This window comes from Pseudogymnoascus destructans (assembly GCF_001641265.1).
Source record: "Pseudogymnoascus destructans isolate 20631-21 unplaced genomic scaffold scaffold_16, whole genome shotgun sequence".
NCBI lineage: Eukaryota > Fungi > Ascomycota > Leotiomycetes > Thelebolales > Thelebolaceae > Pseudogymnoascus > Pseudogymnoascus destructans.
The window spans coordinates 643,875-657,937 of NW_020167535.1; the positions used below are offsets into that span (position 1 = coordinate 643,875).

At 55.9% G+C, this 14,063-nt stretch overlaps 4 protein-coding genes across 4 annotated transcripts; 2 read left to right on the top strand and 2 right to left on the bottom strand.

Annotated features, from left to right (window-relative positions):
- The first annotated feature begins 242 nt into the window (after positions 1 to 242).
- VC83_05969 (uncharacterized protein) lies at positions 243 to 4,756 on the top strand. Its single transcript, XM_024469576.1, has 3 exons — positions 243 to 997; positions 1,073 to 4,378; positions 4,448 to 4,756. Exons 1-3 carry the CDS (start codon positions 747 to 749, stop codon positions 4,608 to 4,610), a joined length of 3,720 nt encoding a protein of 1,239 aa, XP_024322306.1. The 5' UTR covers positions 243 to 746; the 3' UTR covers positions 4,611 to 4,756.
- A 931-nt stretch (positions 4,757 to 5,687) lies between these two features.
- On the bottom strand, positions 5,688 to 10,090 carry VC83_05970 (uncharacterized protein). The gene is made up of 5 exons (XM_024469577.1): positions 8,163 to 10,090; positions 7,522 to 7,615; positions 6,984 to 7,315; positions 6,466 to 6,915; positions 5,688 to 6,361 (listed from the first exon to the last, which is right to left on the bottom strand). Exons 1-5 carry the CDS (start codon positions 10,037 to 10,039, stop codon positions 5,929 to 5,931), a joined length of 3,186 nt encoding a protein of 1,061 aa, XP_024322433.1. The 5' UTR covers positions 10,040 to 10,090; the 3' UTR covers positions 5,688 to 5,928.
- VC83_05971 (uncharacterized protein) lies at positions 10,069 to 13,075 on the bottom strand. The gene is made up of 2 exons (XM_024469578.1): positions 10,640 to 13,075; positions 10,069 to 10,573 (listed from the first exon to the last, which is right to left on the bottom strand). Exon 1 carries the CDS (start codon positions 12,983 to 12,985, stop codon positions 10,937 to 10,939), a length of 2,049 nt encoding a protein of 682 aa, XP_024322434.1. The 5' UTR covers positions 12,986 to 13,075; the 3' UTR covers positions 10,069 to 10,573; positions 10,640 to 10,936.
- NIP7 (ribosome biosynthesis protein nip7) lies at positions 13,076 to 13,986 on the top strand. The gene is made up of 2 exons (XM_024469579.1): positions 13,076 to 13,529; positions 13,641 to 13,986. Exons 1-2 carry the CDS (start codon positions 13,304 to 13,306, stop codon positions 13,979 to 13,981), a joined length of 567 nt encoding a protein of 188 aa, XP_024322431.1. The 5' UTR covers positions 13,076 to 13,303; the 3' UTR covers positions 13,982 to 13,986.
- Positions 13,987 to 14,063: the final 77 nt, after the last annotated feature.

Below are 14,063 nucleotides of genomic sequence, written 5' to 3' on the forward strand. Positions count from 1 at the left end.
CCTCCTTTTTTCTACCACCTACTCTACTCTACTACCTACTCTACTCTACTCTACTCTACCACCTAATCTACTACCTACTTTCCTATAATTACTCTACTACCCACCTAATCTACTACCTACTTTCCTATAATTACTCTACTACCTACTCTACTCTACCACCTACTCTACCACCTACTCTACTACCTACTCTACTACCTACACACCACCACCACCACCACCACCACCACCACCACCACACCACACACTCCACACACCCCCCACACACCCCACACACCCAAACCTTCAACCACACCTTCAATCCTGCTTCCCTTTCTTCCCAATTCAACTTCACTTCTTTCGAAATTTTAAAATCCTCCCTCCTCTGACCAATCCTTGGGGAATATATGATTCCTGTCCATCGATTCCCATCCGGCGCCATCCATACTATTTTAATAGATCCGTTTCTGTTTCTACTACTACACTACTACTTACTACTCCTTGCTATACATACATACTATACTCCACTACTGCTCTTGCATCCGAAATCAATCCCCCAAAAGCTATCAACAACTCTTTATGACGACAGACCGGCCTAAATACTCCATCCATATTAATTCGGAAATTGCCCAAGACGGCTTCCCTCGACCCTGCTGCTCCACCATACAGACGCCCGGAACAAACTTGGCCGTCTTTTTGGAGTCTTCACTTCACACCACCCGCACCCTTTGCTACCCGCACACAGCACCGGTGCTGCAAATTATATATAAATGGCTTCCTCGCGGTCAGAGCACCCTTCACTGGGATACCTGCCGCCCTCAATGATGCTCCAACCTCGCTCAGGCTCATCCACAGGGAACACATCGCCCATCGAGCTGCCCAATTCCTCCTCCTCCGCTAGATCACCCTTCGGCAACCCACCTGGCCTGACCTCAGTCGGCAAGATGGCCGGCAACTCGCGCTCCGGAGCTGGCTCTCCATCGCACGAGCTTGGTAGTACCAGTAGGCTGTTCTCAAAGAGGTATGCACCACCACTCTCCCCATCTTAGCCCTGACAAAAATATATTATGTGTGCTGACCATTTCTCTCTCAACAGGGCTCGCGAGATCCAGGCACAAGAGGGCGTCCCGGTCAATGTCTGGGGACCACCGACCAGCGGGAACTCGACTCCGCTCCGTGAGAATATCCCCGAATCACCGACGGATGGCTTCCCGGACTACATACAGCTGCCGACCCCCGAGAGCCTGCCGCAGGGCCGTCGTGCGAGAGCAGGGACGGTGCCGTCTCGGTTCGCTCCCAGCGCTCCGCTGGGAGGACTGGGTGGGCTATCGTCTCTCGGATCGAAGACCTCTCGTCCGTCGCCGTCGCCGAGTCCATACAAGTCTCCCTCGCCTGGCTTGGGCGAGATTGGAGATAACAGCTCGGCGTCGAACAATGCGGCGCTACTGTCTCGTCTCAGGGCTGGATCGGTACCGCAGCACATCTCCAACTTCTCGTCGACGACACAGGCGGGCAGCGGTCCGTTTGGGCCGTCTGTCTTCTCGACGAACTGGACGTCGGGGCGGGAGAGGACGTCTACGCTGGCGAGCATTGCGAGTCTAGGATCGAACGGGCCGAACTCTCCCACTCAGTCTTCTTTCTCCAAGGAAGGTACTGGCGAGAATGACATGCAGATGAGGACGCTGGATTACCTCGGACTCGCAGACACCCCGCAGCCTCCGAGGGCTACGCTTGCTGCTAACCCGTTCTTGGCGAACATGATCGATGCGAATAGACAGGCCAGCCGATTCCGCTCGTACTCGGTGAACGCAACGGAGAAGTACGCCGATGAGGAGGAAGATGACTATGGAACTGGGAGCATGACGCCTTATGAGGCACACCAGGCGCGTCTGCACTATGAGGTTGCGCAGACACACGCTGCGATCCAGCAGCACAATCTTGCCGTGCAAGCCTTTGCCAACCAGGCGTCGACGAATCGGCCCCGTGCGAGAACCGCGGGTGTCCTTGAGTCGCCGGGACCAAGAGGCCTTCTGCGGAACTACTACCCTTCATCTCGTCTGGAGAACAGCATTAGCGTAGCTGATCTCAGGGACTCGGCCGATTACGACGGCTTGCCAGAGGCAGTCCAGGCGCTAAACCTGGGCTACACCAACGGCCAGACTAGCTCGACCCATCTCACAGCCGACGAGGCCAATCTGGAAGGACCGACCCGGGCCCTTTGGCTCGGCAGCATTCCGTCGTCGACCACGACCTCGACCCTGACGGAGATGTTCAAGTCCCACGGCGCCATCATCTCGGCGAGAGTCCTGACCCACAAGAACTGTGGCTTTGTCAACTTTGAGCGCCTGGAGAGTGCCATTTCGGCAAAGGCGAGGATGAATGGAAAGGAGATCTTCCCCGGTGCTGGACCCGTCAGGATCAACTTTGCCAAGCCACCGTCCTCGAACGGCACCCCAGGTCACGATGGCGCTTTCCCTTCCCCATCTCCGGATCCATTCTCGCAGGGCCAGGAGAACGGGAGCAGATCGCGAAACGGCACGCCCGCAAACGCAGGGGCTATTTCTCGTCCTAGCACCACACCCCCTACCGTGCCGCGCCTCCAAGACATGCGCAGCGAGATCCTCAGCATCGTCAAGGACTTCAGCGCCACAGACGAGGAGAGGCAGAAGATCGACGTGATCCTCCAGCAGGCCCTCCAATACGACGGCTACGACAACGACATTCCCCCCGTCGCCGAGCCCTCGCTCAACCGCATCCACGACGCGCCCAAGCTGCGCGACATCCGCAAGCGCATCGACAACAACAGCTGGTCGCAGTCCGAGATCGAGAACATCGCCATGGAGATGCTGCCCGAGGTCGCCGAGCTCTCCTCCGACTACCTCGGCAACACGGTCGTGCAGAAGCTGTTTGAGTTCTGCTCCGACCCGGTGAGGGATGCGATGCTCGCCGAGATCGTTCCGCACATGGCTAAAATCGGCGTCCACAAGAACGGCACCTGGGCCGCGCAGAAGATCATCGACGTCTGCCGCATGCCCGTACAAATGTCCATGATTGTCGAGGCGGTGCGTCCTTACACCGTCCCGCTGTTCCTCGACCAGTTCGGGAATTACGTCCTCCAGTGCTGTCTCCGCTTCGGGTCGCCGTACAACGATTTCATCTTCGAGATCATGCTCACGAAGATGTGGGAGATTGCGCAGGGTCGATATGGGTCTAGGGCTATGCGCGCGTGTCTAGAGAGTCATCATGCGACGAGGGAGCAGCAGCGCATTCTGGCGGCGGCTATTGCCCTCAATAGCGTGCAGTTGGCGGCTAATGCTAATGGGGCCCTTCTGCTCACTTGGCTGCTCGATACGTGTACCTTCCCCAAGCGCCGCACTGTGCTGGCGCCGCGTTTGGTGCCGCATTTAGTGCACCTGTGCACGCACAAGGTTGCGTACCTCACGGTGGTGAAAGTAATCAACCAGCGCAACGAGCCCGAGGCGCGTGATATCATTCTCCAAGCGCTCTTCTTCTCCCCTGACAACCAGGTGCTGGAAGACATACTAACCGACCACATCTGCGGCCCAACACTGATCTTCAAGGTCCTTACAACCCCTTTCTTCGATGAAAGCATCCGCGCCCAAGTCGTCGAGAATATCCGCAACGTCCTCGTCAAACTCAAGGCTCAGCCAGGACAGGGATTTAAGAGGTTGATGGATGAAGTAGGCCTGCCTACCCGTAACGGGAGTACAGGACCGAGAGAGCATACGCATTCCCAGGAGCGCGCGCCTCGCTCTGCCCCTCAAACCCAGGCGCAGGCGAATGGTGGCGGCGGCGGACAGCAGCAACATCACCACGCTGATCTACGCCAACAGCAGCAGCAGCAACACTCCCCACAACCGCAACATCACATCCATCACCAGCAGCAGCAAACTCTCCCCCAACAGCAGCAACAGCAACAGCTACAGCAGTACCCACAGTACTACACTCAACAACCCACCCTCCCCCTCCCCCTCCCACACCCGTTATACGACATGCAACGCACACCCAGCCTCGAACCACTCCCTTACCCCTCTCGGTACACGATTCCCCAGTCGTTTGGGGTGCCGATGCCGGCGGGTGTGGGGGGGTATAATCAGTTATTGGTTAGGGGGGCGCCGATTGGTGGGTTCGGCGGGTACCCGTATCAGGGCGTTGGGGCTGCGTCGCAAGGGATGGGACAGCCGGGAGAGCTTGGGGGGTTGGGACAGATTGGTGGCATGCCGGGGGGCAGCTGGGGGGTGTGGGACAGATTGGGGGGATGGGACAGATTGGGGGGATGGGACAGTTTGGAGGGGTGTATGGGTATGCGGGACAGCAGCCGGTGGGTGGACAGGTCGGTCAGGGAACGTATGGGGGGCAGGGGCAGGGGAGGAGGGGACGTGTGAGTTAACTTTCTTTCTTTTCTTTCTTTCGAAGCTTTGAATGTATGTGTGCTAAGGATCGATCGCAGCAACGCTGATCTCTCACCCCACCCCGCTCGCTCGCTGGACATCTTGCCAGCCTTATTCGCCGTCAGGATCTCGGTTTTCGATTGCATCCAGATGGATTCGGATGGGTTCATTAAAATAACTGTATTTTCACACTTTAAAAGGTGCATGGCACATCTTTTTTAGTAGGAGTCTTTTTGAGGGGTTCAGGGATGGGGAAGGAGTTCTTTTGTGTATTTTGTGGTTTTTTTTGTGTACCAAGTTTCTTCTTCTTACGTTTTTTATACTTCTTCAATTGGACTGGGCTTAGGGATGGTGTGGTTAGCGTGGTGCTGGGGATTGGGGGGGTCGGAGGGGTTGGATGGATGGATGGGGGATAGGAGGGATTGTGGGATTGAGAGGATATGTGGATGTGTGGTAGTGATCCAACTAGGCAGAGCGCAAGTGGGGGTTATATGTATTGTCCTATTTTTCTTGAGAGAAACCGAGTGGGGAGTGGGGAGATTTCAAGACCTTTTATTACATCCGTTTCTATTATTTCTTCTTCTTCTTCTTCCTTTTTGTTTGAGAATTCTTTTAGAGGATCGGATTGGTGATGACTACTGTCTATTTGATGTTGATTATGGGGGTTTGCAGATAGGAGGTGAGGGGAAGTAGATGGGAAGGAGGTGGGGGGGGAGGTAAAGGGGGCGAAGGGAGGGAGGAGATAGAGTGGATTTATGGGATTCGTACCCGAGAGAGAGAAGAGGGGGGTGAAAGGGGGGGGAGGGAGTTTATAGGCCGTTCTAGGGGTGTATAAAGACTATTTTTTCACATACCTCCCTCCCCTACCACTTCCTCATATTGCGTCTACATCTATCTACCACCAACAGCAACTAACCAACTAACTAACTACCTGACTTACCCCTGACTTACCCCTGACCTACCCCCCCCGGCCCTTCCCCTCCCTTCCCCATCCTCACAGTGTTTTCCATATCCACACAAATCCCACCCACAAACCGGACGAGGAGATACGATTATTTCCTTAGACCGCGTATCACGGCCGTCCGTCAAGTGGATATATCATCCCCCCCTTTCCCCCCTTCCCCTTCCCCCCTTCCCCTCCCTCCCCTCCCTCCCCTCCCTCCCCTCGCGCGCTCACCACCTCGCACCTCACGACGCTAAATAAACAACCAGTAGCAGCAGTCCAGATGCACGCCGACACCGCACGCTCGCCATCACAGTCACATAGATACGGAGATGGGTTGCATGAAGTTTTTAAATGCATTCTCAGGCTTGGATTTGCTATCCTTCCTACTGTCTTTACTTCCCCCACCTCAACCCTCTCCTAACTTGGCGATTCATCCCCGATACAACCTATTTCCCCCCCATAACCATCTTAACTTTCTATCGCTCAACCCAGCCCCAGTCATCCTATCTTATCTTATCTCATCTCCAATCCCCCCTTCCGTCTGGAAAGTTCCCCCAAACGAATACAATATGATACACCCCCCTTATTCCCCCCTCACTTCTCAACCTCAACCACCATCTTCTCATCCCCCCCCTCCACCTCCCCTTCATCTTCCCTCGTCCTCTTCCCCTCTCTCCCAGCCAACACCCCATCAATCAACCCCCTCACCGCCCTCAACGCCTGCACATCCATCTTCGCCAACACCCGCTCCGTGATATCCCCCGTATCAGCGCGCGCAACCAGATCGATAACCGCCGGCGCCGCTTCGGTCAGCAGCGCGGTGATGAGCTGGTTCGTGCTGTCAGTAGGTGGGTGGCCTGATTGCGTCGCTAGTTGCGCGAGGTTGAGGGCTGCTTGTTGGTCAGCTATGTTGCGGGGTGTGAGGGGTTGTGCGGTGGTGGTGGCGGTGGTGGTGGCGGTAGGTGGGGCGGGAGCGACGGCGTAGGGGTCTGTGAGTGCTGTTTCGGTGCGGCGTTTTGTGTGGACACTAGGGTGTGTTAGTTGCGACTGACCTTATACAGTAGTAGTAGACGCGGGTGGTGACGGAGAAAGGAAAGCGAATGGGAAAGGTAAAAAAAAAGACAGACATACCGTGAGATGAAATCCAGAATAATCCCCTTCTCCGGCAACATATACACCCTCCCATACTCCCTATCCTCAAAAAACTCCTCCCCCTCCTCATCCTCACTCCCCGCCACCTCAACCTCTACATGTCCATCATTCCTAATCCCCCTCTTCAGCGCGGGCTTAATCGCCGACCTCCCCTTCACGCGGCGGAAGCGGTGAGCCGGCCCCAGCGCCCCAGGCACGGTATCAAGGAGGTCGTCGATGTGGCAAGGGCACTTCCAGGGACGGGTAGAGGAGATGGCGGGGGGGTTGGCGAGAGGTGGGTCGAGACAGTCGAGGTGCCAGTGGAGGCCGCAGAAGCTGCAGGGGATGATGGCGAGGGTGCCGCCGGAGCCGCGGGAGCAGGAGTTGCAGATTACGGGGTTGCCCTTTGCGTCATTGAGGCGGAGGAAGTCGATGGCTTCTTCTTGCTTTCTGGGGGGTGGGGTGTTAGTTTAGTTTGGGTCAGATCGGAGAGGGGAGAGGGGAGGGGGGACACTTACTTCTTCGGAGGGTTACCCTCTTCATACTCGCCCTCTGGTCCGGTGCGGACGCCTTCAAACCAGTCTCTGATGGAGAAGGGGAGGTGGAAGGCGGAGGGGTTGCGCTTCTCGACGAGCATGGTGAGTTCACCGAATAAGCCGCGACGACGGTGGGTGGCGCCTGGGCCGGTGCGGAGGGAACCGCAGGAGACGCAGTACCAGTCTGGTGGTAACTGGCTAACACTCTCCATTGGAGGGTCGACACAGATTAAATGGAATGCTCTGGTGCATCCATCGCAGCAGACGAGGTCGCCGTTGCCTCCACATGCTGAGCAGTATTCATCGTTTTCGTCCTGGATAATGTTAGCTTGGTGTTCTTTCATCTGGGTTGCTGGCCTTTGGTGTGGGAAGATAAGGGCTTGAAGTATGTGCAGGTGTGCACTGCATGTCTGCTGTAAGGTGAAACCAAGCCTGCAGGCAGACATTGGCATCACACGGAGCGATGGGCGAGTAACATGATAGACACGGCAAGGGAGGATATAATAGGTCTTAAACTTACAAAGTTGACTCCTGGGCCACCTGATACAGGACTGTCTCTTTGCCCACTGGCTCTTGGGATACCAGCGGAAGTTCCTTGGGGGTTCTTTTTTGGTCTAAGTTCACGTTTTGTTAGTTTTTGCTTCTTCTTGGCCGGCATTGTGAATGTTGAAAGCTTGTAGCAAAACGAGAACAAGTTGTAAGCTTGTATAGAAGAAAGAGAAAAGCAATCAATGCATGTGTGGTATTCAGTGCAAAGCAATGATAGAATGATTCTCCTTTGTACTTGAAGTTTGGTCGCCAGAAAGAGGGAGAAGGGAGCAAGAGAAAATAAGAGACGCGTGGGCGAAGCTTTTGGGAAGGTAAACGCCCCGTCCAGTTCCGCGAAGGACCGCCGAGTCTTGAGCGGCCAATGAGCGACTATGTCGCCCATGACCGGCGGGTACTGTGGTAGCAGCGACGACGACATTGAAAAGCCGCCGCCAGCTATACCAGCAGTACCCAAGAACACACCGCCCAACAGGAGAGAAAAACTCGGAAAAAAACAGATAAAATCCCCCCATAGCTCCCAATACACCAAATGCTTACCAACATAGCGTAAAGTGGATAATAATGCGATGAAGCAACAAAAGGTTGATGAGACAAGTAAACATGGTGACTTACGATGACTTCATCCGTGCTCCTAAACTCTTTGCCTTCCGCGTTGGTCTCGCTCCCGCAATCGGCGTATTCGCCCTTGAATTCCTCGTAGATCCCGGCGCCAGGTCAAGTTGAAATGACAGTCTCGTCGGCGAGCTGTGGTTATCCGACTCATCGTCGCGATTCCTCCGCCTAAAACGTAACACCTGCCGCGTGGTAGGCTGCGACACCCCCGCCGCGCCCCCATCACCTGCCTCGCTGCCTGACCCCAAATCAGGCCCCTGCACCGGCGTCCGCACGAAGCTCTGGCGCGTGGAAATGGCGCCGTCGGTCCTGCCCTTGGCTTCTTTTTTGCGACGAATAATTTCCTCGTCACGAGGTGTCGTGATGCGACGGAGCGCAGCAGCGGCGCCCTTCTTGTGAGAGCGCACGAGATTTTGCGGTGGTAGCGAGAGGGACTGGGGTAGAGCGTAGTTCTCGTCAAGGTACGGGCGCATCACGTTGTCGCCGGTGCCGTTGCGATTGTTGGCGTTGAACGATAAATTGGGGAAGAGAGCAGGAGGTGATGATGGTGTTGATGCAGCAGGAGGTTTAGTGTTGACAGCAGTGAAGGTGTGCGGGTTTGGCCTTGGGGCGTGCGCTGAATGCCATGTAATTGGTTGCTTGGCCTTTTGATTGCGCGCCGTCTTTTCGGCAGAACGACTGGGTTCCTCCCGCCGCGTCCTCAGCGCTTTGGTGCCATGGCTCATCTCACTAATTTCCTCGCCTTGGGCCGTCTCATCCGAAATATCGGCCATTTCACTTTCGAGGACGGCTTCATCAAGTGATGATAGCGATGAGCTGCTCGACACCGATCTGCTCCGTGTCGCGGTAGAAACTGCCGGCTTGCCCTTGGATGTTCCATTCATCTCGGCCGGCTTGCCACTGGCACTGCTGCTTCCGCTCACATTAAGGTGAATGTGAGGCGTGGTGTGGCTGCCGGCTTGCTGGGCGTGGCCGACTTTTGCCTTTTTACTTACGTGAGACGTATCTTTGTGTGGGGACGCCGATGCACGATTTGCCACTTCTGTAGAAGCCCTCTTTGAAGCACCACTGAAACTCCAAGACTTCTGGAACAGGTTCACGGGTGAATAAAGGTTGTCGTGTTCGTCAAAGTAACGCTGGGCCTTGTTGTCCTTCGCGCCTTCTTTCTTCTTGTAGGTCATCAGACACTGGAACTCGGTCTTCTCCTCCTTCGTAGCCTGGTCGGTAAAGATGAGCATGAAAAGCCGGCGGATGCGCGGGTTGATCCTGTGGTCATTGTACATAGTCCGTAATGCGTACGCCGTAGGCCATCTGTAATCCAATATAGCATCCTCGACCGCAAACTGCACAGCCCTGTCTGTAATGAACATGTCCCTCTCTTCCTTGCTGTGATGCGGCGACTGCGACATCATCGCTCCTGCCTCAGCACTCTGCTTGGTCTTTGTCGCGCTCTTCCTAGCCTGCGCGCTGGGCGTACTCGGGTTCCAATCCTCGTCGTCCGCCTTCCCGGACTGCGATCGCTTCCTGATGATGTTGATCTGGGGCTCTGGCGTCACCAGCTCGCGCGACGTAGACGCCTCCACCTCCGACTCATCCGCCTTGACCGCCCTCCGTGGCGTGTCCTTGCCTATCTTCTTCGCCTTCGCCGTAGGCATCGTGCCCAGGGGCACCATGTTCTCCAGCACGCCGTACCGCTCGATGCTCAGGTGCAGGTGATCCGTGAAGCTGGGCGCAGGTGGTGGCAGCGACGGCTCGACCCAGTTATCGAGGAACGTTTTCGCCGCGCGCGATTTCTCTGTTGAGGTTGCCCGCGTGGTGCGGTCGGCGTCGGGTCCGTTGGTCGCGGCCGTTCGCGTGTGTCTGGGATTCGTACTCATCGTCGCATCGCTTGTCGCCCCTGGCTTGGCTCGCCGCCGTGTTTTCGCAACGTCTGCACGGGTGTTAGTCGAGGGCAGCATAACTTGATGGATGGGTTAATACTTAGAACTATTCACTGCCAGTCCAGTAATCGTACAGATGCGTAGCCGGGGACATATAACGCGTTGGGGTTGGCGGCGTGGAAGAAGGGGTGCGACATTACGAGCTCCAACGCTGAGAAGGCTTTAGCGAGGAAGACTGTACCAGCACCTGCAGCAGGGTGAAAACTGCCAACCTCTCAGCAAACTCTTTGTTCGAGATATTCACCACGGTGGACCCTTTTAAAATATTCAATAGAGGGGGCAAAATAGTATGTGAAATAGTCTTTTCAGAGTATATTAATCTACTGCCCAACTCCTGAAGATAAGGCTTGCGGGGGAGATGAAAATACTGTACGTCACGACTCCCTAGTCACCATATTTGTTTTCCATCTATTTGATTCACTCGAAACTTTCATTGCCCTTTCCCGAACCTGCAGGTTCAGCATTTCCGATCTATAGAACCACAGCAGGATATATATATCGTTATGTATAAAGGAGGCCTTCAGCTACTCTACTCACTTGTTATTCTCTCTTAATATGCACTCACGAGTGCGTAATCCCCGAAAAGGGGCCGCTCCCAGGAATGCCGCCGAGAAAGACCTAGAACCGGCGAAGATCATGCGCGCACTCCCGAGCCCCCAAAGCCATAACCACGCGTCACTGCTTCCGCTCTTACTCTTGACAGGATCTCGCAAATAAACTTGGCGCCTCACACATTTGAAGCTGGAATGTAGGGCAACTGGCGCTGGTTTACCCAACTACATATCATATGTAAAACTAACCCATCCCTTCACTCCTCGCCACGACCCCAACCCATCACTTACTCCCCACAACCTCCTTCTCCACAGCCTTCAACCCCTCCCTAACCCCCGGACAAAAGTGCTTCCTCAGCAACTCCCCCTCCCACACCGTAGCCGCAAACGGGTTACTCCCCTCCACCTCCCCCGCGAGCGCCTCAAACACTCCATCCATCCTCCTCTCCTCCGTATTCCACAGCGACCTTACCTTCGTCGCGTGCGTCTTGCTCACCTTCCCCAGCAGCCCCATCATCGCCACCGCCGACTTCTCCGGCAGGTGCAGCGTGCTCGTGAACAGCGTCTTCGTGTACGCCGCCACGCGGAGGGGCGGCACCGCGCGCGCGCCCTGCTTAGGCACCAGCACCGACGACAGCGATTTCAGCAGCAGCACGGTGGTCGTGTGCACGTTGACTTTGTTGTCTTTGGTGCTCTGGTGCGGGGCGTTGGGGTCGGGTAGGCGCAGCGACTTGGAGCTGAGCTCGATGTCGGGGTTCAGCGCGAGGGCGTGGAGGGTGCGGTAGAGGTGGGTGATGAAGAAGGAGAGGTCGAGGGAGAGGGTTGTCTTTGCCTTAGCGGCGTCTTGGCCCTCGAGAAGCGCGAAGGCGGTGATGATGCAGAGCAGGGCTTCGCGGGTGAGGTTGCGGGTTGTCTCCTCGTCGTAGTCGTCAGGTACGGTATCATCCTCGTTAGTCATGTCAAGGTCATCGCCCGTCTCGGCGTGTCCAACTAGGTCCTTGAGCGCCTCCAGGAGGTCGCCGAAGAAGTCCTGGTTGATGAGGTGGGCGTAGCTGGCTAGGCCCTCGAGCACGGCGCCCATGAGGTTCGGGGAGCGGATCTTCAGGATGCGGAAGTAGGTCACGAAGACGAGCTTTAGGGTCTCGGCTTGCATCCTGTCGCGCTCCTCGTGCGAGACGGTTGCGTCTGCCTGGACCATTTCCTTCTCGATGACTTTCTGCTCCTTCATAATCTTTCGCTGTTTCTTGGTGCGGAAGACACGCTTGGCTTTGAGCTGGTTGGCGGCTTCGAAACCGCCCTCGGCCTTGGATGGTCGGTCGATGTGGTTCGTGCTTGCTTTCCAAGAGAACTCGGTGAGGAGGCGGAGGTGGAGGAAGGTGTTGAGGACGGATTCGTCGACACGGTATCCACGAGCCTTCATCATCTTTGTGAGGAGGGCCGTGGCATCCAGAGAAGGAGTTCCATCTTCATCATCGCGGAAGAGAGTCTCAATCGTCTCACGGCACTTGACAAAGTCCGCATCGATCTTTCGCGTGCTCAACTTCCCAACCAAGATCTTCAACAGCTCGCCTCTGAAATTGAAATGCGGCACCGATGTAAGTAACGTGCAGGCGCAGGCAATAGCGACACTGCCCAAGCTCGGCCCACCATCTCTAGACCATCCTCCCTTCCCAGACTGTGCGAGCTTCGCCAGCTCTTTAATGTATGCCTGATACCCTCCCACGAGCGCCTGTTCGTAGGCTCGTAGTTTCCGTACCTCCTTCGACACCTTCGTCTCCATATCATCCTCGTTGAGCGGTCGTATCCTGTACCCGGGAATGATATCTTTATAAATAGCCAGCTGCGTCGCGAGCGCCAGCTTTTTTATAGTCGTAGTCTTGGACTGCCCGATCGCAGCTAAGGTCTTGAACGCCGCGGCATTCTCTTCCGGGTCCTCGTTCAGCAGCAGCGCAATCTTTGCAAGCTCTTCCTTTGCCTCCATGATCTGCTGTCGCATTGGCTTCTCCGGCTTCTTCTCCTTCTCCGGCTTCTCCTCTGGCTCCGACTCGCCCTCGCTCAACCAAGCAAGATCGCTCTCGTCATCTTCCTCTGCCACCTCAAGCTCCTGGACCATGCCATCTGCGGTTTTAATTGGCAACCTCGTGTTCTCCTTATCCTTCTTCCCCCCCTTCCTCGGCCTCGTCTCATAATCCTGCTCTAAATCCCAGCTCGAGGCTTGGTCGTAGAAAGCCTTCGTCGACTTCTTCTTCAATTCCGCTCTCTCGGCCCTACTTTCACTCTCGCCAGGCTGCGGCGACAGCTTGCGCCTCTTAACGGCCGGTGCTCTCGACATCTCTATTTCTCAGGTATTGAGAAATAAATGCTGGTTCTGGGCGTCGAGATATCGAAATTTCGATAATTTCTCGAGGCACTAAAGTTTTGCGGTCGACGTTCCGCCCGGAAAATAATACGGGCCCTCGCAGAAAACTTTCCCCGCATAAAAAAAGTTCGCCAGAGATCCCCAAAAGATAAACTCTAATCTGCAAAACCCGAGCTCCAAAACCACTCCACCCCCCCCAACGCCGGAGAGAAAATAATATCCATACTCTGCACAGTCAATCGACGTCCATATACACACCAACTCCCAGCCGCGCACCCAGACGCCGCAAAGATGCGCGCCCTCACAGAAGAAGAGACCAAGGTCCTCTTCGCGAAGCTGGCAAACTACACCGGCACCTCGCTCAAGAACCTCATCGCTCCGCTCGACAACTCCCCCAACGGAGACCGCTACGTCTTCCGCCTCCACCAGTCGCGGTGCTACTACGTCCTCCTCTCCATCGCCAATCTGGCCACCTCCATCGCGCGCGACCAGCTGCTGTCGCTCGGGACCTGTCTCGGTATGTCACCTCACCCCATGCTGCCTCCCTCCGCGCGATCCCCCTTCCCCTCCCCACACCCTCCCATTCAAGCATAACACAATAAGAAGCCCCCAGCTAACCCCCCTCCAGGCAAATTCACCAAAACCCTAAAATTCCGCCTCCACATCACCGCCCTCCCCATCCTCGCCGCCCACGCCCGCCACAAGCTCTGGATCAAGCCCAACGGCGAAATGCCCTTCCTCTACGGCGGCCACATCCTCAAAGCGCACGTCGGGCGGTGGTCCGAGGACTGCCCCGAGCACCAGGGCATCGTGGTGTACAGCATGAACGATACGCCGCTGGGTTTCGGGGTCACGGCGAGGAGCACGCAGGAGGCGAGACGGTTGGATCCGACGGGCATTGCGGCGTTTAGGCAGGCGGATTGTGGGGAGTTTTTGAGGGATGAGGATACGTTGTTTTCGACGCAGTAAAGGGGGGGGGGGGGTTGAGAAGAATGGGGAAGGGGAAAGGGAAAGGGGGAAATTTAAGGATTGGAGCTTTGGCGTTGAATAT